This window comes from Pelodiscus sinensis, chromosome 1, assembly GCF_052426305.1.
Source record: "Pelodiscus sinensis isolate ZL-2025 chromosome 1, ASM5242630v1, whole genome shotgun sequence".
Classification (NCBI taxonomy): domain Eukaryota; kingdom Metazoa; phylum Chordata; order Testudines; family Trionychidae; genus Pelodiscus; species Pelodiscus sinensis.
The window spans coordinates 2428498-2453658 of record NC_143052.1 but is presented as its reverse complement, the minus strand read 5'-3'; the positions used below and the strand labels follow the sequence as shown (position 1 = coordinate 2453658).

The 25161-nt window shown below is 70.1% G+C and overlaps 1 protein-coding gene across 1 annotated transcript in view; it reads left to right on the top strand.

The window, feature by feature from the left end:
- The window catches only part of SND1 (staphylococcal nuclease and tudor domain containing 1), a gene marked incomplete at its 5' end in the record, with an annotated part of 277106 nt that overhangs the window by 184160 nt on the left and 67785 nt on the right, over positions 1-25161 (top strand). Inside the window, one exon of the mRNA XM_089777623.1 lies at positions 6855-6996. Within this exon, the coding sequence (XP_089633749.1) occupies positions 6855-6996 (142 nt within the window). The remainder of the gene's footprint in view (positions 1-6854; positions 6997-25161) is intronic.

Sequence of the window (25161 nt, the reverse complement as noted above, 5' to 3'; positions counted from 1 at the left end):
GACCTACTTGATTTTCGTGCCAACCTGCTCCTGGGTTCGCATGTGGCCTTTGGTGCCAGGCTGGCAGCTCTCCTGCCATAGACGGCTGCATTCTTCCGTCTAGGGCTGAGATCATGGACGTTGGGGGCCTCCCCCCCAAACCTGACTAAGGTCCATGATCTCCACCCTGGACCAGGAAGGCGCCCGCCTTCTCCAGCCCCCATCAGGCTCCAGGGAGCTGGCAGACTGCTCCTGGGGGGCGGTGGAGGGCTGGCTGCCAGTGGCTTGCTGCCTCATGTTGCTGGCCCCGGTGGCCACTGCTGGCTCTGGGCTGGCAGGCTTGTAGCTGGCACAGGCCCTGTGGCCAGGGTCTACCCCTTTAATGGCTCCGGGGCTGGGGGAGAGGAGAGCAAGTTTTCCTGGTTGTGCCCAGAGTGGCCACCAGGGCTCCCTGGGAAGGGCCGGAGGCCCCGTTTCGAATTCAGTGTCTACACAGCGCTTCATTCGGAATAGCTCTTTGGACTGTGGCGTTACTCCTCGTGGAATGAGCGTTACCAAATTCGAAATCAGGGCTCCACTGTTTCACATTTATTTTGAAATAACGGTTTGGCTGTGGAGACGCTAGTAAAGTTCATTCGAAATAACGGCTGCTCTTTCAGATTAACTGTGTAGTGTAGACAGACCCTTGGATATCAGGACGAACGGGTGGGAAGCACTGGGCTGGGTTCCCTGGGGTGGGGGTGGATTCTCCATCCCTGGGGGTTTATTTCTGAGCCCAGATGGCCAGCGCCTTCCGCGAGGGCATGGGAAGGACACAGCCGGGATGCCCTGGCTGGGCTGATTGAGGTGGGCTTGGTCCTGCTTTGGGCGGGGGGCTCTGCCAGCCCCGGGAGTCGGAGTCTGGCGCCTCTGAGCTCTGTGCGAGATGCGGACGTGGCGCAGGTCCCTTCCATAGCCGGCCTGGTACGACACCGGGGGAACCGTGGTTGGGAAAGGCAACACTGGGGCCCCCTGAGCGGGCGGCTCCATCTGGCGCGTGTGCGCTTGGCGCGGGGCGGAGACGAATGCCCCATCCCCGGCTCTTCTCTTCTGAGAGCGGCTGCAGCCTGGCTTGGGCTCCGGGGCGCAGGCGTCCCTTGGCTGGTGACCGTAGACGGGCAGGACTGCACAAGGGCTGGGCCAGGCCACACTGGTGTCTGAGCTGCTCCGGAACACCTCCAGGGCCCCCGCCTCCCCAGGGATGTGCCCAGCGCTGCACCGCCCGATCGCCACCTACACCCCCTCGCTGCGTGTGAGTCCCCCGTGCTCGGCCCTCCTCAGGGATCCAGGAGAACAGTGTTCTCCTTCCCCGGGGAGCGCCCTCGGAGGTGCCCGGGAACCTGCCATGCCCCTCGGCCTCCCCTTCTTGAGGCTGGACACGCCGGGTTGGTTCAGTCGCCCTCTGGGCCCGGTGTGCCCGTTTGTCCGCCTGTGTCCTGAAACGTGGCACCCGGAGCTGGACCCAGCTCTCCAGCCGGGGCCTAGTCCGCACACAGCAAAGTGTCCGTCCCGCCTCCCAGCCCTCCTGCCGCTGCAGCTCCCGCTCCACGTTTGCGTGGTCTCACCACAGGGTCACGCCCCGACTCCTCTTCAGCGTGTGTCCGCTCTGAGCCCGGGTCCCTCTCTGCAGGACTCCTCCCCGCCCGGTCTGTGTGACACGGGTTGCTCCTGCCTAGGCGGAGCACTTTGCATTTGTCCTCATGGAACCTCACCCTGTTCACCTGGGACCAGTTCTCCAGGGCGCCCAGCTCAGCCTGAATTCTGACCCACCCTCCCAAGCGCTGGGTGTCCGCAGACCTGCGTGTCCTCTGTGGCGCCGTCCGTGGCTCGGGAGATGCTGAGCCCCACCCAGTGGTCCCATCGGGCTTGACTGGGAACCGTGGAGACCTCCCCTGAGAGCCGGTTTCCCACCAGTTCTGCACCCCCGTCCGAGTCGCTCTGCCTGGGTTGGGTTCCTCTCGCCGGCTGAGACTCCTCGTGGGCGGCGGTATTGGAAGCCTTCCCAACGCCTCAGGCTGCACCGGGCCTCGGTGCCACCCCGCCACCAGGCTTGTCCTGTTGGAGAGAGTTGGGCTGGTCTGACGGGAACCCGTGCGGGCGGCCACCCCTCGCCTGGCTCTCTCTGCAGGGGGCCGGCCGGGCGCGGGGGCGAGCTGCCTGGTCTGTAATTCCGGGGGGGTCTCTGTTCCCTTGGTCTAGCGAGGCGCTAGCATCTTCTGGACTCTCCCGTCCTCTGTCGCGCCCGGCTCAGGGCCCTGCAGACGGCTCCGGGGGTATCCTGGGAGGCGTTTCCCCAGGTGCAGTGGGCGGGGTGGGGGGAGAGTTCCAGTCCTGGACACCAGTGTACGGTCTCCATCAGCCCGCAGCTGGGGGTGAGCTTGGTCCCTGGGGGGCCGATACAGGGAGGGTAAAGGGGGGAGTTGGACGTGGGGCTGGGAGGGACTGAGTCCAGCCTGTGCTATTGCAGGCTGCCCAGCGTGGTGTTCCCTTCAGATGGCCCACGTGGGGGCACCACGCCTAGTGCGAGGCTGTTCCAGAGTCTCCCCTCCCCCCCGGCCACGCCAGGCCTAGTGCGAACCTGTTCCAGAGTCTCCCCTCCCCCCGGCCACGTCAGGCCTAGTGCGAGGCTGTTCCAGAGTCTCCCCTTCCCCCCGGCCACGTCAGGCCTAGTGCGAGGCTGTTCCAGAGTCTCCCCTCCCCCCCTGGCCACGTCAGGCCTAGTGCGAGGCTGTTCCAGAGTCTCCCCTCCCCCCCGGCCACGCCAGGCCTAGTGCGAACCTGTTCCAGAGTCTCCCCTCCCCCCGGCCACGTCAGGCCTAGTGCGAGGCTGTTCCAGAGTCTCCCCTTCCCCCCGGCCACGTCAGGCCTAGTGCGAGGCTGTTCCAGAGTCTCCCCTCCCCCCCTGGCCACGTCAGGCCTAGTGCGAGGCTGTTCCAGAGTCTCCCCTCCCCCCCGGCCACGCCAGGCCTAGTGCGAGCCTGTTCCAGAGTCTCCCCTCCCCCCGGCCACGTCAGCCCTAGTGCGAGGCTGTTCCAGAGTCTCCCCTTCCCCCCGGCCACGTCAGGCCTAGTGCGAACCTGTTCCAGAGTCTCCCCTCCCCCCCGGCCACGCCAGGCCTAGTGCGAGGCTGTTCCAGAGTCTCCCCTCCCCCCGGCCACGCCAGGCCTAGTGCGAGGCTGTTCCAGAGTCTCCCCTTCCCCCCGGCCACGTCAGGCCTAGTGCGAGGCTGGTCCAGAGTCTCCCCTTCCCCCCGGCCACGTCAGCCTTAGTGCAAGGCTGGTCCAGAGTCTCCCCTTCCCCCCGGCCACGTCAGCCCTAGTGCAAGGCTGGTCCAGAGTCTCCCCTCCCCCGGCCACGTCAGCCCTAGTGCAAGGCTGGTCCAGAGTCTCCCCTTCCCCCCCGGCCATTTCAAGCCTAGTGCGAAGCTGTTCCAGAGTCTCCCCTCCCCCCCGGCCACGGCAGGCCTAGTGCGAGGCTCTTTCCAGAGTCGTCCCCCCCCCCCCCTCCGGCCACGCCAGGCCTAGTGCGAGGCTCTTTCGAGAGCACCCCCAGCCCCTCCCAGCAGTTAGGAACCCACTGTCCGTTTCCAGGCCACTCTGCCCCTTTGGCTCTGGTGCCAGCGTGGCCCTGCAGCACGGGCGGCTACCCGAGGCCTGTGCCGAGCAGTCAGACCCCTCAGCCTGCCCCGTGTGAGGCCGAGCGAGCCGCGCTCTCCCAGGCAGCCCAGCCCAGCCCAGCCTCCCATCCCCGGCCTGCTTGCCTGGTGGCCGGGGGTGTTCCCACGTCCCTCCTGTCCCGTTGGCTGCTCAGTGCCCTGGGCCACGGAACCACGCGCCCGGCCGGGCCTCCTCTAGTGAGCGCTGAGCTTCCAGCAGCCGTTCCTGTGCCCCGCGCCCTCGCATCTCATCCCACGACTCTCCCCGTGTGCTGTTCCCCTCTGCGTCTGCCCGTGCGGGGCCGTTGGCCCGTGGTCTTCGCCCAGGGCCGCGATGGGCACCGCCCCGAGGCAGCTCCTTGCGCTGCTCCTCCCGCCCCAGGGCAGGGAGCCCAAAATAACTTCTCCTGCGGCGCTCGAGCGAGGCGGTGTCTCGGCTGCGCATGCTAGTGCCTGCAAGCGCTGGGGGGGTCGGTGCCTGGCTCCCTGCGTGCTCTCTGGCCCAGGGTGCGGAGGAGCTGTGTGCTGCCTGGGCTTCAGCGTCTGCGTGGGGCTGCCAGGCCCTCGGGTCCCCTTCAGCCGAGTGTCCCAAGTTTTTACCCTCCGTGCTACCCACCAGGGGGTGAAGTGACTCACCCAGGGCCTCCCAGGGAGTCAGTGGCGCAGCCAGGTCGCTCTGATCCCAGGCTAGCGCTCTAACCGCTGAGCCATCCGTCCTCTCTGAGCTGCTGTGCAGTTGGAGCACACAGCGTTGTTGCCACATTAGCTTCTGGTGCCAGGAAGCTGTCGTGGCTTCTCTTGTGCCCCCGGGATCGGCTGCTCCCGCTGGGCCCGGCTGGTCTCCTGCCTCCTCCGCCCTGCCACAGCCACGGCCCCTCTCGCCGCCCTGGCACGGAGTCTGCCCCCAAGATCTCTGGCTGCCCCCTCTCTCCCGGCCCCGCCTTAACCTCCTTCCTGCTCCCCTCTGAGCCGCTGCAGGTCGTGTTGCGTTAATGGGTGCGGACGGCTGGTGGACCCACTCCCCGGGGGACCCACAGGCGTGCCAGCGCTGCCGGCTGGCGCTGCGCCTCGGGAACGCCACCTCCTCTCCCTCGCCCGCGGCCCAGAGTCCCTGAGCCGGAGCGCTGCTTCCCGTTGGCACGCGAGTTCTCTGCGCCGGCCTCGGCCACGCGCTGTGCCGTTGGGTTTGCCCTGCTCGTCCCCGGACGGCCCGTCTGCCGGGCAAGCTGCCGGTGAGGCTGGGTCTCGGGGGCAGTCGGCTGCTGGGGAGCGCGTGCCCGGCTCTGCCGTGGCAGTCCGGTCAGGCAGTCCCCGGCGAGCCAGCGCCAACCGACTGAAGGGAAGCGGGGTGTTGGCGGCCGCTCGTCTCTCCCTTTCCTTCCTTTGCCGTTCCTTTTCTAAATTAAGGCCCAGCGCAATGAGAAGCCACCTGGCTGCGTTTTATTTTGGGAGCTCTTTCCCCGCGGCAATAGATCAGAGCCTGTGACGTTCAGTGGCTTGTCTGAAATGCAGAGAGCTCCGTTTTCGGCAAAGGCCTCCGGTTCGGAATAAGTCCCTGACCTAGCGGGTCGAGGAGGCTGTGCAGTCCCGGGCCCCGCCTGTGAGCACTGGGCCGAGAGGCGCTAGCGGCGTGCGGCCGCGGTGTCTGCTGTCCTGCCTCGGCTCTGCCGTGGGCCGGGTGGGGCTTTCCATGGCTCCCCAGGAGGAAAGCGGCCGTGAGCGGGGGAGGTGACCTGACTTCGGCCACGCCGGGCCCGGCCTGCAAAGACCGACGCCCTCGCTGTAAACATTGGGCCGGGCCCTCGCTCGGCGCCTGGGCCTGTCCCGTGCGGGCCGGGCGTGAAAGCCGCGTCCCTCCGCCTCTCGGCCTGCTGGCTCCTCGGGGACAAACCCGCCCTCTCGGAGCCACGCCCGCTCGCCCAGGGCCACGCCCGCTCCCGGCTATGTACCGCGTTGGGGGGGGGGGGAGAGGTTCCTGCTGGTTGGTGCCCCCAGTGGGTGGGCCGGGCCGCATGTGCCCAGGCCTGGGGGGAGACTCACGTAAGACCTGGTGGCCGCTAGCCAATGAGGTAGGGACAGCCCTCAGAGGTGTGGGGCTGCTGCAGTGTCTGGAGGGGGGTGTCTCGCGTGCTGGGGGCTCTGGGCCGGAGGGCAGGGTGTGCGCTCGCAGCAGAAGCCCTCCTGAGACGCGCTCCCCCCCGAGGGAGGCCAGGCTCGGGGCCGGAGGGCAGGGTGTGCGCTCGCAGCAGAGGCCCTCCTGAGACGCCCCCCCCCCCCGAGGGAGGCCAGGCTCGGGGCCGGAGGGCAGGGTGTGCGCTCGCAGCAGAGGCCCTCCTGAGACGCGCTCCCCCCCCGAGGGAGGCCAGGCTCGGGGCCGGAGGGCAGGGTGTGCGCTCGCAGCAGAGGCCCTCCTGAGACGCCCCCCCCCCCCGAGGGAGGCCAGGCTCGGGGCCGGAGGGCAGGGTGTGCGCTCGCAGCAGAGGCCCTCCTGAGACGCGCTCCCCCCCCGAGGGAGGCCAGGCTCGGGGCCGGAGGGCAGGGTGTGCGCTCGCAGCAGAAGCCCTCCTGAGACGCGCTCCCCCCCCGAGGGAGGCCAGGCTCGGGGCCGGAGGGCAGGGTGTCCGCTCGCAGCAGAGGCCCTCCTGAGACGCGCTCCCCCCCCGAGGGAGGCCAGGCTCGGGGCCGGAGGGCAGGGTGTGCGCTCGCAGCAGAGGCCCTCCTGAGACGCGCTCCCCCCCCGAGGGAGGCCAGGCTCGGGGCCGGAGGGCAGGGTGTGCACTCGCAGCAGAAGCCCTCCTGAGACGCGCTCCCCCCCCGAGGGAGGCCAGGCTCGGGGCCGGGTCCCGGGAACGAAGGCCGCGGGGCGGGGGAGAGGCGAGCGCTGTGCGGGTTGTTACCCCTGCTCCGGGGGCCGGCCGGGACTCGGGCTATCGCACTGGGTGCCGTGCGGCCGCAGGCCGAAAAGCCACCCAGCCCTGAGAGCTGCCAATGGCGGTGGGACCCGCTACCCCCTCTGGCTGGGGGTCCCGCCCCAGCGTTGGCGGCCCCGTGGCGGGCTCGGTCCCCGGCGTCGGCAGGAGCGGGGGCTCCAGGTCGCTCCTCGCCTGCCCGCGTCTGGCTGGCTGCTGTAGCGTGTCCCACCCCACCCCGTGACTCACTGCCCCTCCTTCCCTGCCCGCAGGACACCCAGAAGGCCAAGCAGTTCCTGCCCTTCCTGCAGCGGGCCGGCCGCTCCGAGGCGGTGGTGGAGTACGTCTTCAGCGGCTCTCGGCTCAAGCTCTACTTGCCCAAGGAGACCTGCCTGATCACCTTCCTGCTAGCAGGTGAGCGGGCCCGGTGCCCCCCGGCGTGGGTCCCTCGCGGGGTGGATCCGCCCGGGGCTCAGCCTGCCCTGGGGGCGTGGCCGGCCGTCTCCCTTCGCTGGGCGGGTGCTCCCGGCCAGCTGGGCCGCAGCGGGGGAAGGGCTGGGACCAGGGGAAGGTCCTTGGTCCGTCCCTTTGTAACTGGCTCTAAGGCGGGGGCAGCGTGCTTCCCTTCCCCGCGTGGGGCGAGCTGCCGTCAGTGCCCTGCCAGCCTCAGCTCCCGGTGTGCAGGGAGCAAGCACCCGCCCCCAGCCCTGGCGACCTGCGCCCCGGCTGCACAGGCCCCTTGGCTCCTGGGGTGCTCCAGCATCTGCTCCGTACCCGGGTAGCTTGGCTCCTTCCCCTCTCCGCGAGCCCTGCACTTGGCCCGGTTTTCACTGCTCCGCTCCCGCAGCCACGGGCTTCGTGTCTCCCCAAGGAGTCGGCCGTGCGTGGAGTCCTGCTCGCGTGCCCGGGGGCTGGGCACCGCACCAGGGCAGCCTGCTCGGTCTCCTCCGTCGCTCTCGCCGTGCTGCCCCCGGTGGCCGCTGGGACCCGCCCGGCCGCTGCTCTCTGCAGGTGGAGGGGGTGGCAGGCTGCGCAGCGTCCTGCTGAGAGAAACGGCCGAGAGCCCGGCTGCTGCCCACTGCCGGTTCTCCTGGAGCTGCGCTCCCACGCCCCCAGCGGCCTGGTGAGCTGGGCGCCTCCGCAGCCATGGCCACGGTGCCAGGGGTCTGCACGGCCCTGCTCTCACCGGGGATCCTCCAGCCGGTGCAGAGGCAGCTCGGGGCCCCGGAGTCCTGGCTACGAAGTGCTCTCGGCTTCCTTCCCGCCACGGCTCCCCGGGGAGAGCTCCCAGTCGCGCTTGCAGGAACGCAAAACAGCTGGCTCCGGTTCCGCGTCCCTGCCTGGGGTTACGCTTCCCTTTCTCCCTGCACCCCCACCTGGGCGCCCCCCTGGGGGAGGCAGCCGTCCCGCCGGGCTGGGGTGTGTCCCAGCCCCCTGGCCCTCCGCGCACTGGCTCCACGTGGCATGGCCCGGGCAGAGTCCGAGAGGAGGCCACGTCTGCTGCAGCCCTCCCAGAGTCTGGCCCCGCATCCGAGCTGAGCGGATGTGCCGCGTCTTACCCGAGGGCACCGGGCTGGGGGCACAGCTGTGGCCTTGTGTCCGATAAGCCCTCGGTCGGGCAGCGGGGCTGGGCGGGCGCGTGTGCAAGATGCCACGGCGCACGTGGGCACTTCCTGCGCCTGCAGTGGCTGGCTGGAGAACCCCCCGTGGCGTTCCAGCTCTGCTGTCTTGCCGCGCCCTGGCCTGGGAGCCGCCTGCGCGAGGCTGCTCTGTGCGGGACGCCCACCCTCCCCGGCTCTGCGCGCTGCTGGTGCCCACAGGGGGCGGGCAGGCGTTTGGGGACCTGCGGGTGCTCCGCCGGCCGGGCAGGCCAAGGACGGGCACTGCTCCTCTGCAGCCCGGCTGCTGGCCGATGCGTTAGCTGCTCCGCCGCCCGACCCAGCGCGGCCAGTGAGGGCAAGGGCCACCCCAATCGCCCATGGGCTGCCCTGCCCCCGGCCGGGCCGCCCTCCCTGAGGCTGGAGGGAACGGGGCAGCCGGGGCTGGGTTTGGCAGCGTGCTCCGTGCTTCCTGGCACGCCACAGCAGGGAAGGGGCAGTGTGGCCGACCGGCGGGGGAGGGGGCTGCCCGGCACTCCGGGGGGGACATGGGGCCAGCCAGCGGTGGGTGTGGAAGGGGCAGGGCCGGGGGGCTGGCCGTTGGCCCATGGCCCATGGCCCACGCTGGGCTGCACTCGGCAGGGAGGGGCCGGACCTGCGGGTGGAGGGGAGGCATTTCCGCACCCCACGCTGTCTGGGGGGGGTCACGGTTCCACCGGTGACTGGGAACCTTCCCCTTGAGACCCGCTTGGCTTTGGTTCGGGTCCCCGGTCCTCGCCCCTCCCCCTGCCTTCCCTTCCCCCTTCCCCCTCTCCCGCTGCTCCCCAGCCCAGCAGCGCCGCGGGGGGCCAGCGAGCCGCCGAGCTGCCTGTCATGGCTCCTCCTGCCGGCCCTTTGCCACCGCCCGCGGGAGCCGTGCCCTGCAGCGGCCGCTCCGCTCCCGGAGCCTTGGGGTCCGTCCAGGGCGTGCGCTGGCTCCACAGCGCCCGCTGCCGGTGCCCGTGTCAGGCGCGCTGGGCCACTGGAAGGAGCAGGGGGCGTAGCTGGACCTTTGGGGGGCCCCGTGGCCGGCAGGCCCCTGCTCCGAGGCCAGGCCCTCCCGCCAGGTGGGGAGCTGAGGCAGCTGTGGTGTGGCCGCCTGCGTGGGTGTGTTGCGCTCCAGGGTGTGGGAGCTACGGGTACCCCCCGCCCCCAGCCCAGCCCCTGCTCCCCAGGACGCAAGGCCTGGGGTTTGTGCAGAGACCTCTGCGTGCGCCTCGGGGCAGCCGGTGCCGAGGGCGCGGGAAAGGGACCTGGGCAAAGCCTGCGGCTGTCTCCCGTCGAGTCGGGCTGTCCAGCTCAGTGGCGCATCTTACGCGCTTCCGGGGGCTCTGCACGGCGGCTCTCTGCTGCGGGGGCTGCTCCCTGCCGGGGGACCCCACAGGCCCCTGAGGCTGAGCTCTGATCGCTCGCGGGGGGGCAGGGGGGTGCAAGCGACCTGGGGACACGCTGTCCAGGGGTGCCTGCATCCTCCTGCCCCCGACAAAACCGGTTCATTTCTGAGCCCTGCACCCACATGGCTACCGTGGCAGGATCGGCAAGGGAAGGAGGGTTGGTTTGTTCCTGTAGGGCCTACAAAAACAGTGAATGGGTTTTTTTAAGAACTTCTGTTGCCGGTCAGTTTCCGAAGTGCCCCCTTGCCGGCGGCTCGCCCTTCCCGAGGCGGCGGAGCCGTTCCTGCTCACTGGCGGCCCGGCGGAGCCCCCCCGGCTCAGTGCGCACACTGCGGCGCGCAGAGCTCCCCGCCTGGCTCCGTCCATGGGAGACAATGGGGGCTGTGTGGATGGCGTTTGCTCCTGTTGCCATGGAGATAGCCGCGCACAAAGGATAGCCCTGGCCCCGGCTGCGCCTCGCGGTGCCGGGGAAGGCAGGAAGCGCCCCGGCACACGCACACGCGCGGTTTGTGTCTGCGGGGGGTCAGGCGAGCTTTCCGCAGGCAGTCCCAGGCACGGTGGGCGCTGAGCCCCTGAAAGCAGGCGCTGGGTGTGGGCGCAGGGTCTTTGGGGCCGGCTCAGGGCCGTTCCTCACAAGGCTAGAGCCGTGCCGGGGCGGGGGGGCGAAGGCAGCTCCTCCGTGCGCGCCCCCGTCGCCGCAGCGTCGTGTGTGGCCATAACTAGCCGTGAAGTCGCTGCACCAGGCAGGGTCCCCGCCCGCAGGAGCGGCACACGCTCCCCCCGCCAGGGAGCCGCCTGCGGCTGCAGCTTTGGGACCCGCTGGCCCCCGGGGTTCTCCCAGCTTGCTCGGAGACCCCCTTTCCCGCGTGGCACTGTGCGGATAGGGTCCCTATTCGCTGGGGGCTGCGCCAGCCCTCCCTGCACCCGGCCTCCCGCTGGCCTGGCCTGGAGGCTGTTCCTGCCCCTGGGCGGCAGCCGCTCACGAGCCCCCGGCAGGCGCGGCGCCCAGAGGAAGGGTGTGGGGATGCGCTTGGCCGCCGGCCCCTTCCCCCTCCCCCCAGCTTGGGGCAGAGAGACGCCCCGGCTGGGCTGCCGCAGGGGCAGGAGTGATTCAGCTGGCTGGTGTGATTGCCTTCCCCGCGTCTCTGCCCTTAATGAGGCAATTAGCGGGGCTGCTGAGGCTTCGGCGCGCTCTGTGATTGAATTCCTGTTGGATGGGACTCGGGCAGGGACTGTCCTCGGGTGCAGCGAGCCGCCCCAGCGAGATGGATCGCGGGTCTCGGTGGCCGGGGTTAATTGCCTGGGCTCCCCAGGGGAAGGGGTCACGGCCCGTGGCTGAAGGCGGCGGGGCTGGGTTACTGTCGAGAGCCCGGTTCCCAGGGGAGCGCAGGGCTGCTGATGCCGGGTAGGGCTGGTGTGTGTGGCTGGAGCCCTCCGGGGGGCTAGCCCAGGGCTGGGGAGCCAAGAGCCCGCCTGAGACTGCCTGGTTCTCGCTGCCCGTTGCCCCGGCCGTGTCGCTTACCTGCCTCAGAGGGGTGATGGGCGCCATGGGGGAGTTTGGGCAGAGCGGTGAGGGGTGTGGTGGTAGCACTGTTCCCATGGCACAGATGGGCCGGGCGCAGAGGCTGGCGGGGGGCCGGGCGCAGAGGCCGGCGCGGGGCCGGGCGCAGAGGCCGGCGGGGGGCCGGGCGCAGAGGCCGGCGGGGGGCCGGGCGCAGAGGCTGGCGCGGGGGGCCGGGCGCAGAGGCCGGCGGGGGGCCGGGCGCAGAGGCCGGCGGGGGGCCGGGCGCAGAGGCCGGCGCGGGGCTGGGCGCAGAGGCCGGCGCGGGGCTGGGCGCAGAGGCCGGCGCGGGGCCGGGCGCAGAGGCCGGCGGGGGGCCGGGCGCAGAGGCTGGCGCGGGGCCGGGCACAGAGGCTGGCGCGGGGCCGGACCTCCAGCGCAGGCTGCGGGGTGTTCCCAGGGTGCCCAGGTTCTGCCAGGGAAGGGGAGGCCCTGTCGGCCGGTCCCTGGGAACCGCGGGGACACGCGCCCGCCCTTTCCCCTGGCGCTGGTCCCTGGGCGTCCAGGGGGCTGCGCTGAGCCCGGGGAATGGACGGTCCCTGGGGGGCGGAGTGGCACTCGCTGGGAGTGAGTTCATCCCCGTTGCCATGGGAACCGACGGGCCCGGATCAGAGGGTCGATTTCCTGGAGAAAAGTTCTCCAAGTTCAGAGAACCGGGGGCTGGGCTGCCATAGCCCTGCCCTCACCCTGCCCCCGCTGCCCGGCCTCGGGGCCGCGCCGTGGGGCTGCTTCCCGTGGGCCGGGCTGTGGCTCTGGGCAAGAGTCAAGGTGCTGCCCCGGCCAATGCAAAGGCAGCTGCTTCCGGCCTCGCTGTCGGCCTTTCCCCCATGGCGCGCTGCGCTGTCACCGGGCCCCGAGCCTTCGGTGGCTTGGGGCTCCCCTGCGGGCTGCAGCCCGATGGCAGAGCCTTGCCTTGAAATCCACGGGAACGTGGCCGCCCTCCAAGAGCTGCTGGTGCCCTGACCCGTCCCCGTCGGGCCAGCGGCTTTACGACCCTGCGCTCGGCCAGCAGACTGGCCCCTGCCACCCCAATGCAGTGGGGCCAGAGCCTCGAGCTGCCCCCGGGGCCAGGCGGTCGTGCTCAGCGGGTGCAGGGGAAGCGAGTGGCAGAGTCCCAGCGCCCTCCTGGAAAACCCCTCGCCAGCTGCCCCCGGCCTGTCCGGCAGCAGCAGCCCGGAGCCAGAGTGCAGCGTGCGCGGCTCCGGCATCCCCCCAGCCTCTGGGAGCCGGAGCGGGGCCTGGCTCTTCCCCGTGCTCTGCGGCTCCTCGGGGAGGCTGTAAATAGCAGGCGGCGGCCCACCTGCCTGGCTCTGGGCATCCCCCGCCCCCAGCGCGCTAATCAAGTTGTGTACGTTAATTACGGACTGCGAGGCAGGTAAATTGCATGGCGAACAGCGGCCGCGCCTGCCTTCCCCAGCTGGGGAGCCCGAGCGCTGCCGGGGCTAATTCGGGGCTCTGGCTCCTGCGGTGGCTGCGGGCTCCGCGCTTCCAGCCGCTCCCTTTTGGGCTGCTTGGGCTGCTGAGCGCCCCGCCCGCCCGCGTGTGCGTCCAGACACGCCCAGCCCAGCCTGGCCACGCGGCCGCCAGACGCGCCCTCCCCCCGCCCGCGTGTGCGTCCAGACACGCCCAGCCCAGCCCAGCCCAGCCACGCGGCTGCCAGACGCGCCCTCCCCCCGCCCGCGTGTGCGTCCAGACACGCCCAGCCTGGCCACGCGGCCGCCAGACGTGCCCTCCCCCTGCCCGCGTGTGCGTCCAGACACGCCCAGCCCAGCCCGGCCACGCGGCCGCCAGATGTGCTTCCCCCCCCCGCCCGCGTGTGCGTCCAGACATGCCCAGCCCAGCCCGGCCACGCGGCCGCCAGACGCGCCCTCCCCCCGCCCGCGTGTGCGTCCAGACACGCCCAGCCCAGCCACGCGGCCACCAGATGTGCTTCCCCCCCCCCGCCCGCGTGTGCGTCGGAACTGCCCGGCCACACGACCGCCAGACGCGCCCCCTCCCCACACCGGGTGCGCGGCCAACGCACGAGCGGCTCCCTCACCTTGCGGGAAATCCCTGTGTACACGCTCCGGGCGGCAGCCATGCGCTCCTCTGCTGGCGAGGCCTTTCTCTGGGTGGGCGGCCTGGGGCCTGTGCACTCGGGTGCTCTAATTCGCCCTGCAGCAGCCTTGGGGTGCTGTGGCCGGGAACGCCCGCCCGCCCGCCCTCCCTCCCTCTCTCTGTCCCTCCGGCCAGCCGGGGCAGCCCAGAAGCCAGGGGTGAACATGACGGGCAGACGTAGCCTCCCCAGCGAGCATGGGCTATGATGGGGGAGCTGCCGACCGCCTGCGGGGGGCTCCGTGGGGCAGGCAGAGCCGTGTGCGGGAGCCAGGCGGCCTGTGTCCGGCGTGCCGCGGCCTGCGCTTAGAGTTGCCAGAGGGTTTCAAACACAAAAGCCCTGGACACACTTGCCGGGCCACCGCAGCCTACAGAGATCATCCGCCAGCTCTACTGGCTCCGTTTGCTTCCCGGACAGGCAGCTCCAGTACTGGACTGTCCGCTTCGAACCGCACCCCTGGCACCCTGCGTGCGCTGCTGGGCCCTTGCGAATTCGGAGGCCCCGGCAGCCCAGGGATCTGTCCTGGCAGGGAGCAGGGCTTGGCCGCAGGGACCACCACCCGGCACTGAACCCGCCCGGGCAGCGTCGGAGCAGCGGGGACGGGGCTGCGCCCGCCGGGGGTGCGAAGGGCCCTAGCATGGGGAACGCTTTCTAGCAGAGCGGGGGTCGCTGCGCCGGCTGGCCCCTGTTCTCCCCTGCGTGCAGCAGAGCGTGGCGCACGCTTGCAATTGGAATAGCTTGTCAGGGTCCCCGGGGCTGCCGCCGCGCTCCCAACGCACCCTGCACGCAGTGCGCCGCGGGGCCGGGCTACATCTGTCTGCGCCGCCCCACGCCTGCCTCCCCCAGCACAGCTCCCGGGCAGCGAACGCAGCACGGGGGAGATGCGGCGCAGCCTTGGAGCCCTGCCCTCGCTGGCTGGGAGCCTGGCGGAGTGACTCAGATGGGGCCGGGCTGGGATCCGAGCCGGCTCCGCACCCTCCTCCGCGCCGGGTGTCTGCTGCAGCCGGGCCCGCCGGGTATTGGCCTGGGCGCGCAAACATGGCGGGGCGTGGCCCCTGCTCCTGGCTGCAGACATGGGGGGGGCAGGCATTCAGCCCCAGTGCAATGGGCGGGGGTGGTGGGACCCCTTCCCCTCCCCCGGCTCCTTGCACACGGTCCCTGAGGTGCTGCCAAGAGAGCTTGGGGAGATCCAGCAGCCGGGGTTTGTAAAGGGGCTTGGCAGCCGACCCCCCTGGAAATCCCTGGCCCCCTGGCCTGGCAGCGACCCGCCACCCGTCTCCCAGCATCCTCTGTGCAGGATCAGCCCCGCCCGGGGCCCAGCCCGCGTGAGCAGCACAGCCACTTGCTGGCGTGACGGGCGGCTGGGCAGGACCGAGCTGCCTGCCGGGAGGAGCCGGCTCTGCGATCGGCTGGTGTCGCTGGCTCAGCGCTCCAGGGCCGAGCACAGGCCGGTGTTGCCTCTGCCGGCGGCCGCTCGCCTGCCAGGCTGCCCCGAGCGCAGCGCCTGAGCGGAGGCTGCCGCCGGAGCCGCGAGAGCGCACGTGGCTCTGCGTTCCCGCCGACCCGTCCGCGTGCTGCCCCGGCCCCCTCGCAGCGTCGTGGCCCGGCTGCCTTGCCCCCGCCCAGCGGTGGCCGGGTTTGGGGTGGGCGTCGGCAGCGAGGGGGTGACGGGGAGATGCTGCGGCTGCGGCCCGGGCCCCTCCGGACAAGATTGCGCGGCTCCCTAGGCCCGGTGGGGTGGGGGGAGGGTTCTGCTGTTAGTGGCTGTGAGAGGGCGTGTTGGCTCCCCCCTTAGCTCTGCCCCACAGCCTGTGGCTAGATCCATCCCTTGCTGGGGGTCCAGGTGGCGCGGCACAGCAAGAGGAGGCTGGAAACAGAGCAGAGGGAGCCGAGCTTAGTGCGGCCCAGGCTGGCTCAAAATGGCAACAAAATGGCAAATGAAATGTAATGTGGATAAGTGTAAAGTAATGCACATCGGGAAAAATAACCCAACTATACGTACAGTATGATGGGGGCTAATTTGGCTACGACAAATCAGGAAAGGGATCTTGGAGTTATCGTGGACAGTTCTCTGAAAACTTCCACACAGAGTGCAGCGACGGTCAAAAAGGCAAATAGGATGCTAGGAATTATTAAGAAAGGGATAGAAAATAAGACCCAGAATATCTTACTGCCCCTGTATAAAACTATGGTACGCCCACATCTTGAATACTGTGTACAGATGTGGGCTCCTCACCTCAAAAAAGATATTTTGGCCTTGGAAAGGGTTCAGAAAAGGGCAACTAAAATGATTAGGGGTTTGGAACGGGTCCCATATGAGGAGAGGTTAAAGCGACTGGGACTTTTCAGCTTAGAAAAGAGGAGACTGAGGGGGGATAGGATAGAGGTCTATAAAATCATGAGTGGTGTGGAGAGGGCTGATAAAGAAAAGTTATATATTAGTTCCCTAAATAGAAGAACTAGAGGACACCAAATGAAATTAATGGGTAGCAGGTTTAAAACGAATAAAAGAAAGTTCTTCACACAGCGCGTAGTCAACCTGTGGAACTCCTTGCCGGAGGAGGCTGTGAAGGCTAGGACTATAACAGAGTTTAAAGAGAAGCTAGATAATTTCATGGAGGTTAGGTTCATAAAAGGCGATTTAGTCAGGAGGATAGACATGGTGTCCTTGGCCTCTGTCTGTCAGAGGCTGGAGAGGGATGGCAGGAGACAAATCGCTTGATCATTGTCTTCGGTCCACCCCCTCTGGGGCACCTGGTGCTGGCCACTGTCGGCAGACAGGCTACTGGGCTAGGTGGACCATTGGTCTGACCCGGTACGGCCGTTCTTATGTTCTTATGCTCTTCCCTGGCAGCCTGTGTCCGGCACCGTCTCCACCAGCTGCTCACCTCGAGACTCGGGTGATGGGGCGCGCTCCGCACCAAGCCAGGGTCGCGGGCTGGCGGGGCGCCGAGCGGAAGAGCGAAGTGTTGGCAGGGCAGGCTGGGGAGGGGGAGGCCAGGCGCCTGGCGGGGGGCCGAGCCGGGGAGAGCCGGGGCCGAGCCGGGGGAGGTGGGGCCGAGCCATTGCTCGATGCCTGGAGGGAACGTGGTGGAAAATGCAACTTTCGCCCCGAGTAAGCAAAGGCCGAACTGGGTCATTGAAGCATCTTTCCCTCTGAGCCCTGGGCCGGGCGGATGGGTTATTCAGCCGGCTCGCTAGGAAGGAGGCCGCTGAGTCCTTGGGACTGGCCGCGCCTTGGCCCGTGGCCCGGGGAACAGGGAGCCTGCCGAGGAGTCAAAGGCAAACCCTGCTGGCCATCTGCCGGGGGAGGGGGGGGGCATGTAAATGTGTCGTCCTGTCCCCTCTGGCTCTGTGCCGGGGGGCGTGCAGCTGTGGGGAGGGGGCTGGTTCTGTGCTGGGGGGGGGGGTGGCTGTGTGTGGGGGGGGGTTGTGAGGCTATGTGGGGGGGCTGGGCTCTAGTTCCCATGGGCGATGGGGCTGGCTCTGTGCTGGGGGCGTGTGGCTGTGTGTGTGGGGGGGGGGGGGGCGTGTGACTGTTTGTGGGGGGCGGCTGGCTCTGTGCCGGGGGGGGTGTGGCTGTGTGGGGGGGGGGCTGGCTGTGTGCCGGGGGGGCTGGGTTCTAGTTCCGGTGGGTGGTTGCGGGGTCATAGGGCTGCGTGTGGGGTGTTGAGCTCTAGCTCTGGTGGGCGCTGAGGCTGGCTCTGTGCCGGGGGGGGTGTGTGGCTGTGTGTGGGGGGGCTGGCTGTGTGCCGGGGGGGCTGGGTTCTAGTTCCGGTGGGTGGTTGCGGGGTCATAGGGCTGCGTGCGGGGTGTTGAGCTCTAGCTCTGGTGGGCGCTGAGGCTGGCTCTGTGCTGGGGGGCGTAGGGCTGCGTGTGGGGGCCTGTGCTCTAGTTCTCAAGGGCAGTGGGGTTGACCCTGCCCCCCCCACCCCGAGCCCGTGTGCTGTCCGTCCCGGGGCCGTCCCTGTGCTGGGGCCAATGCTGCCGGCTGTCACAGGTGCTGGGCGGGAGACGCTGAGCGGGCGCGGCTGGTTTGCAATGTGGGTTAAACCCTCGTGGGGGAGGGAAAGGTGCTTCCCTCAGTCTCTGTCGGCGCTAAGCGCCAGCCGCGGCCCGTGTCTGCGCCCGCCCGGCTCGGGCCGGCTTCTGCTGAGGAGCCCAGACTTGCTGGGGTGTCTCCTCCAGCGTGGGAAAGCAAAGACCCCCTCGTTGGCGCCGGAAAGCCCATAGCAGTAGGGCTGGGAGCGGGGCCGGGAACGTGTGGCTCTCCTGTGTTCTCGGCAGCTGGTGGCCTGAGGCCACAGCTGTAGGACACAGGGAGGAGGACACGGGGGAGGCCAGGAGTCCTTTCCTGTTACAAACACCAAGGGCAGGGCAGGGCAGCGTTATTAGGCACTTTCTCCAGGTAGGGAAACTGAGGCACGGGGGCAGTAACTGTGCTTGGACTAGAACCCAGGGCCGCAGGGTGAATTCCTGCGTGGGAGCCACGCCCCATCTGCGCTGCTGGCTGCGTGGCCGTGGCGCCCGGGCTCTCGTCCAACGCTCTGTGGCGCTAGCCCGCGTGGCCGTGCCAGGGCCCGCTGGAGGGGGCGTTGGCTGGAGAACAATTGGTGATAATTGGCAAATTGATTATTTGCCACAGTAATTGCATCCTATCGAGTAACGGGCCCAGCTGCCAGTCGATCGCAGCCTGCCCCGGAGCCGGGAGCGCGGGGCCGTATTGATTCCGCGGCTGTGTTGGGACCTTGAGAGGTCACCGAGTCTGCCCCTCTGGGCGGGCTCCTCCCTGCTGGGGCTGGTCCCACCTGGGTGTGGGGAGTGATTGGCCCGTCACGGCTCCGTAGCCCCCCCCCGGGCAACCCCCCCCAGGCAACGGGGCTTGTTTGGGAACTTGCAGCGCAGTTGTTGGACCCGTGCCCCGCCCCAGGCAGCAGCGCGGAGCTTCCCCGGGGCCTAGGGGGCCGGCGCCGCAGCAGAGACCCCTTGGGGAGCAGGCTGGCCCCTGTCCAAGCAGCCCCATTGGCGTTCAGGGCGGAGCCGGAGTCCTGTGTGAGCAGGGGCACCGGCAGGGCTGGGCAGGGGCCGTCTGTGCGCTGGGGGCGGGCGAGCCTGGAGGGGCCCAGCTGGGTTGTGCAGCCCTGGGGACCGTACAGCCCACGTCCTGGCAGGGCCTGGCTGCAGGAGCTATGGCCCCTTCCCCGCGGCTGTGCCCTGGCCAGCTCCTGCCCTGCCCGCACCCTTGGGAGCGAACAGGCCTCCCCTTCCCTTTCCGCCACTTCCTCTCCCAGTTCCCCCCCCTGTCTGCCCAGGGCAGGTCCCCTTGGTGGACCCTCCCCCCCGTGCTCGCACCTGCCCCGGCCAGTCCCTGAGCCGGCTGCTCTCGGCATGGACTCCGCTGTCTCTCGCCTCGCACCCGCCGCGGGCCTGTGGCTTGGCCGGTGGCTTGTTCCCCGCAGGGCCGGCGCGGTGCTACTCATCAGAGCTGGACCCCCCGGCCGCCCCACGCGTCCCCCGGCGCCGGCTCCCTCGTGCGCGCCAGCACGCCCCCCTGGGAGCGGCCTGGCCGCCCGCGTGCCGCCCGCGTGCCGGAGAAGCCAGGCCGCCGCTGCCTCGAGGGAGCCGCTCGGCGGAGATTGATGCTGTCTTCCCGGCTGAAATAGAGCTATTCCGGGGCTATAAATATTTGCAAATAGAGTCATAATTGAATCTCGCTGGCGCGGTCGAGTCTCCCAGAGAGATTCTGAATCCTGCCTTCTCGGCAGTGAGTGAGCCGTGGCGGCGGAGCTGGCGGGCTTGCCGGGGAGCTCGCGGCGCTCCGAGGGGCTCGGGCGCTGGCCGGGCCCTGCGCGGGGGCCACAGTGCCTGCCTCCCGCCCCGGCGCTGTGCTGGCTCCCGCCTGGGTGTTGGTTGTGTGGTGCTCACAGCCGAGCTCCGGACCCTGAGGGTGCCAGGATCTGACCCTTGGGGGGCTGGCAGGAGGCCCTGTGGGCACAGGGGTAGGAAGGCGAAGAGGAGGGGCAGCGCTGGGGGGCTGGGGGCCTTGGCCTGTAACAAGCCGGGGGGCCGAGGCTGCAGTCAAGCGAGGTGGGGCCGGCTGGACTCCGCTCTTGGCGGCCGGCTGAGGGGGAAGCGGGGTGGGGGGGTGCCGTGGTCAGCTCTGCCCTGCGCCGGGGCCGCTGCCCCTGGAGGCTGGGGGCTTGGAGCTGGCTGGTCCCGGGCGGGGGGCTGGCCAGTCCGTCCTCGCAGCAGGCAGAGAACACTCCGCGCCAGCCCGGAGCCCGTGTCCAGACCCCACAGACCTCCCCCAGGTGCATGAGTGGCTGGGACGGCGTCGGGTCCCCCGAGCCTGCACCCCGAGCAGCCAGACCAGGCTCCGGCGGCCAGGAGAACGGGGGGTACAGCCCAGCACGGACGGGACGTGGCTGCAGGAGGCAGGGCCAGGACGCCTCAGCCCCCTTGAGATGGGTCCCTGGGCCCCTGGACTCCAGCCCCCTTCATGGCTCCAGCCCAGGACCGCCCCTCCCCCAACTCCCTTCCCTTAGCCGGTCGGACCGGTCCGGTCACGGTCGTGGGGGTCGCCAGGCACAAGCCCAGCGCCCAGCAAGGTCCTGACGCCACGGCCCAGTAGCACACGCAGCATCAGTAGGACACGGGCTTCCATTGCAGCCCCTTTGTGCAGGGCCCCCTCCCCTCCCCCCGCGGGCGCAGCAGTGACCTGGGTCACCCCCTTCCCCTCCCCCTCCCCCCCATGGGTGCAGCAGTGACCTGGGTCACCCCCTTTCCCCTCCCCCTCCCCCCGTGGGCGCAGCAGTGACCTGGGTCACCCCCTTTCCCCTCCCCCTCCCCCCCGTGGGTGCAGCAGTGACCTGGGTCACCCCCTTCCCCCTCCCCCTCCCCCCGTGGGCGCAGCAGTGACCTGGGTCACCCCCTCTCCCCTCCCCCTCCCCCGTGGGCGCAGCAGTGACCTGGTTCACCCCCTTCCCCCTCCCCCTCCCCCCGTGGGCGCAGCAGTGACCTGGGTCACCCCCTCTCCCCTCCCCCTCCCCCCCCCCGTGGGTGCAGCAGTGACCTGGTTCACCCCCTTCCCCCTCCCCCCCCCCCCCGTGGGCGCAGCAGTGACCTGGTTCACCCCCTTTCCCCTCCCCCTCCCCCCCTGGGTGCAGCAGTGACCTGGTTCACCCCCTTCCCCCTCCCCCTGCCCCCCGTGGGCGCAGCAGTGACCTGGTTCACCCCCTTCCCCCTCCCCCTCCCCCCGTGGGCGCAGCAGTGACCTGGTTCACCCCCTTCCCCCTCCCCCTCCCCCCGTGGGCGCAGCAGTGACCTGGTTCACCCCCTTTCCCCTCCCCCTCCCCCCGTGGGTGCAGCAGTGACCTGGTTCACCCCCTTTCCCCTCCCCCTCTCCCCCGTGGGCGCAGCAGTGACCTGGTTCACCCCCTTTCCCCTCCCCCTCCCCTCCGTGGGCGCAGCAGTGACCTGGTTCACCCCCTTTCCCCTCCCCTCCCCCGTGGGTGCAGCAGTGACCTGGTTCACCCCCTTCCCCCCCCCCCTTACCCCCGTGGGTGCAGCAGTGACCTGGTTCACCCCCTTCCCCCTCCCCTCCCCTCCGTGGGTGCAGCAGTGACCTGGTTCACCCCCTTCCCCCTCCCTCTCCCCCCCGTGGGTGCAGCAGTGACCTGGTTCACCCCCTTCCCCCTCCCCCTCCCCCCGTGGGTGTAGCAGTGACCTGGTTCACCCCCTTTCCCCTCCCCCTCCCCCCGTGGGTGTAGCAGTGACCTGGCTGCTCCCCTTAAAATCCAGTAACGTGACAAGGGTGCTCTCGACATTTTATTGTGTCCAGTTCTGGGCCCCCCACCACAGAAAGGACGTGGGCACATTGGAGAGGGGCCAGCGGGGGGTGACCAAAATGATTGGGGGGCTGGAGCACATGGCCTAGAGGAGGGGCTGAGGGATTTGGGCTTGTTCAGTCTGCAGAAGAGCAGAGTGAGGGGGGTTGAGAGCAGCCGGCAACTCCCTGAAGGGGGGATCCAAAGAGGCTGGCGAGAGGCTGGTCTCAGTGGGGGCAGAGCGAGGAGCAATGGGCTCAAGTTGCAGTGGGGGGAGGTCTAGGTTGGAGATTGGGACAAACTCTTTCCCTAGGCGGGTGGGGAAGCCCTGGGCTGGGCTCCCTGGGGAGGGGGTGGGATCTCCATCCCTAGAGGTGTTTAAGTCCCGGCTTGACAGAGCCCTGGCTGGGCTGATGGAGTCGGGTTGGTCCTGCTCTGAGCTGGGGGCTGACGCGATGCCTCCGGAGGGCTCTCCCAGCTCTGTGGTTCTATGGAATGGACCCCAGGCCATGGCCGTGCACTTGGGGAGCTGCGGCCCACGCGTGGCTCATGCTGCCAGTCTCTCTGCTGGCGCGGGGCTCGGGCGCTGATGCCCGGGTGCCAGCTCAGGGCGGGTCTGCGGGGCCCAGGTTGGGCTCGGGCGCTGATGCCAGGGTGCCAGCTCAGGGCGGGTCTGCGGGGCCCAGGTTGGGCTCGGGCGCTGATGCCAGAGTGCCAGCTCAGGGCGGGTCTGCGGGGCCCAGGTTGGGCTCGGGCGCTGATGCCAGGGTGCCAGCTCAGGGCGGGTCTGCGGGGCCCAGGTTGGGCTCGGGCGCTGATGCCAGGGTGCCAGCTCAGGGCGGGTCTGCGGGGCCCAGGTTGGGCTCGGGCGCTGATGCCAGGGTGCCAGCTCAGGGCGGGTCTGCGGGGCCCAGGTTGGGCTCGGGCGCTGATGCCAGGGTGCCAGCTCAGGGCGGGTCTGCGGGGCCCAGGTTGGGCTCGGGCGCTGATGCCAGGGTGCCAGCTCAGGGCGGGTCTGCGGGGCCCAGGTTGGGCTCGGGCGCTGATGCCAGGGTGCCAGCTCAGGGCGGGTCTGCGGGGCCCAGGTTGGGCTCGGGCGCTGATGCCAGGGTGCCAGCTCAGGGCGGGTCTGCGGGGCCCAGGTTGGGCTCGGGCGCTGATGCCAGGGTGCCAGCTCAGGGCGGGTCTGCGGGGCCCAGGTTGGGCTCGGGCGCTGATGCCAGGGTGCCAGCTCAGGGCGGGTCTGCGGGGCCCAGGTTGGGCTCGGGCGCTGATGCCAGGGTGCCAGCTCAGGGCGGGTCTGCGGGGCCCAGGTTGGGCTCGGGCGCTGATGCCAGGGTGCCAGCTCAGGGCGGGTCTGCGGGGCCCAGGTTGGGCTCGGGAAGCTGCGGCAGTCACCTGCTGTCGGCCAGCTCCAGGATTTCCCCTTGCAGGCCAGGCCTCGGGGTCGCTGGCGTTCTCTCCCCGTCCCTGGGGCGGGCTGGGCCTGCGGGCAGAGCGCTTCGGGGCTCCCTCCCCCTGAGGGGCGCTCAGCCTGCAGCCCTGCCCTTGTGCTCCCGTAGCTGGCGAGGAGCCCGGCACTCCGCGTCTGGCACGTGACCCGAGCGCCCCCCAGCCGGCGGGGAGGGGAGATGCCCGGGAGGCTGGCGCAGGATTGTCGCCAGCGAGGCCTGAGCCGCCTCTGCTTGTGGAGGGCCCCGCGAACTGGGGCTTCTCGCGGCGCGTGCGGTTCTCCCCCGGCTGCAGGCTCTGCCCACGCTGCGTGGCCGGCGTCTGCCCGCCTCGGTTTGGCCAGGCCACTCAGAGCTCTCCAGCGTGCTGTCCAGTCCCTGCCCGCCTGGCTGTTCTGCAGCACGCCCGGAGGTCTGGTGCACGGCCCTCGCCAGGCCCTCGCGTGGTCCCCTGGTCCCGCCTCTGCCCAGGGTCCCCGAAGGACGTCAAATCGCGGTTAATAATCGGCGCGTCCGCGTTCCTCCTCTGAATGCACCAGGGCCCCCGCTGGCCCCTGTACATTGCAAAGGAGGAACTTGAACACGTGCAGCCCGGGGCCAGCGGGACGTCCCACGGCCCTTGTGCATTTCAAATCCGCAGCGTGGCCCGGGGCCCGGGCCCAGCCGTGGCGCTGCCCCGCCCCCTTCTGTCTGTCTGCCAGGCAGCGAGGGGGGGCGGCACCGACTCGACTCGACTGCCAGACGCTTTTGCTCGGCGCCGAGTCGACTCGTCCGACACCTGAGGACCCGTGAGGAGCCGGACTGGCAGCGGTGCCGGGACAGGCGGGCGGCTGCTCCCAGCCCCTCGTGCCGCTCTCGCAGCGGGGCTGGGTGCGAGCGGCTGTGCGGGGAGGGGACGGCCCGCTCAGGGACGGGCGCCTTCAGAGCCGCAGGGAGCCGTCGCAGGCAGACCCCCGAGGAAAGGCGGGCTAGCTTGGGCTGAGCCGCGCTGGCCTCCCCCGCCAGCCCGGGGCTCCCGGCATTGCTAGCAGGTAGGTAAAAGGTCACCCAGTTCCCCAGGACGCATTGGGGTAGTGGAATGGGTGGTGGGTAACCAGTGCACCAGGCTGCCAGGCCCGTGGGACCAGCCGGGGTGGGGTAGGCCAGGCTGCATGGCAGGGTGGTGGGACAGACAGGACCAGGCTGTTACTCGGGGGGGGGGGGGGGGGGGCTTTCCGGTCTTGTGACCCTGGATCCACCCTGGGCTTGGTGGAGGGAAGCATGAAGGAAGCAGACTGAGTCCAGACAGGGGATTCGGGGGCCTGGGAACCCCTCCCCCCAGGCGGACTGGGCTCTGCCCTGGCTCCTCTGCCGCGTGGAGCCTGCGCTGTATCCCGGAGAAGCAACGAACCTTCTGTCCTATGGCCCGACAGTCACGTCTGGCTGCAGACGCGGGGGCGGGGGCTCCCTGACGCGCCGTCACAGCTGTACCGCGCCGCAGCAGCCCCGCCCTGCCTGCCCTGGTGAGACCCTGCCCTGGTGAGACCCCCGCCCTAGTGAGACCCCCGCCCTGCCCGCCCTGGTGAGACCCCCGCCCTGGTGAGACCCCCGCCCTGGTGAGACCCCCGCCCTGCCTGTCCTGGTGAGACCCCGCCCTGGTGAGACCCCGCCCTGCCTGCCCTGGTGAGACCCCCGCCGTGGTGAGACCCCCGCCCTGCCTGTCCTGGTAAGACCCCCGCCCTGGTGAGACCCCCGCCCTAGTGAGACCCCCGCCCTGCCTGTCCTGGTGAGACCCCCGCCCTGGTGAGACCCCGCCCTGGTGAGACCCCGCCCTGCCTGCCCTGGTGAGACCCCCGCCCTGGTGAGACCCCCGCCCTACCTGCCCTGGTGAGACCCCCGCCCTGCCTGCCCTGGTGAGACCCCCGCCCTGGTGAGACCCCCGCCCTGCCTGCCCTGGTGAGACCCCCGCCCTGGTGAGACACCCCGCCCTGCCTGTCCTGGTGAGACCCCCGCCCTGGTGAGACCCCTGCCCTGCCTGCCCTGGTGAGACCCCCGCCCTGGTGAGACCCCCGCCCTGCCTGCCCTGGTGAGACCCCTGCCCTGCCCGCCCTGGTGAGAACCCCGCCCTGGTGAGACCCCCACCCTGCCTGTCCTGGTGAGACCCCTGCCCTGCCCGCCCTGGTGAGAACCCCGCCCTGGTGAGACCCCCGCCCTGCCTGTCCTGGTGAGACCCCCGCCCTGGTGAAAACCCCGCCCTGGTGAGACCCCCGCCCTGCCCGCCCTGGTGAGACCCCCGCCCTGGTGAGACCCCCGCCCTGCCCGCCCTGGTGAGACCCCCGCCCTGGTGAGACCCCCGCCCTGCCTGTCCTGGTGAGACCCCGCCCTGGTGAGACCCCCGCCCTGCCTGTCCTGGTGAGACCCCCGCCCTGGTGAGACCCCCGCCCTGCCTGTCCTGGTGAGACCCCCGCCCTGGTGAGAACCCCGCCCTGGTGAGACCCCCGCCCTGCCTGTCCTGGTGAGACCCCCGCCCTGGTGAGAACCCCGCCCTGGTGAGACCCCGCCCTGCCCGCCCTGGTGAGACCCCCGTCCTGGTGAGACCCCCCGCCCTGCCTGTCCTGGTGAGACCCCCGCCCTGG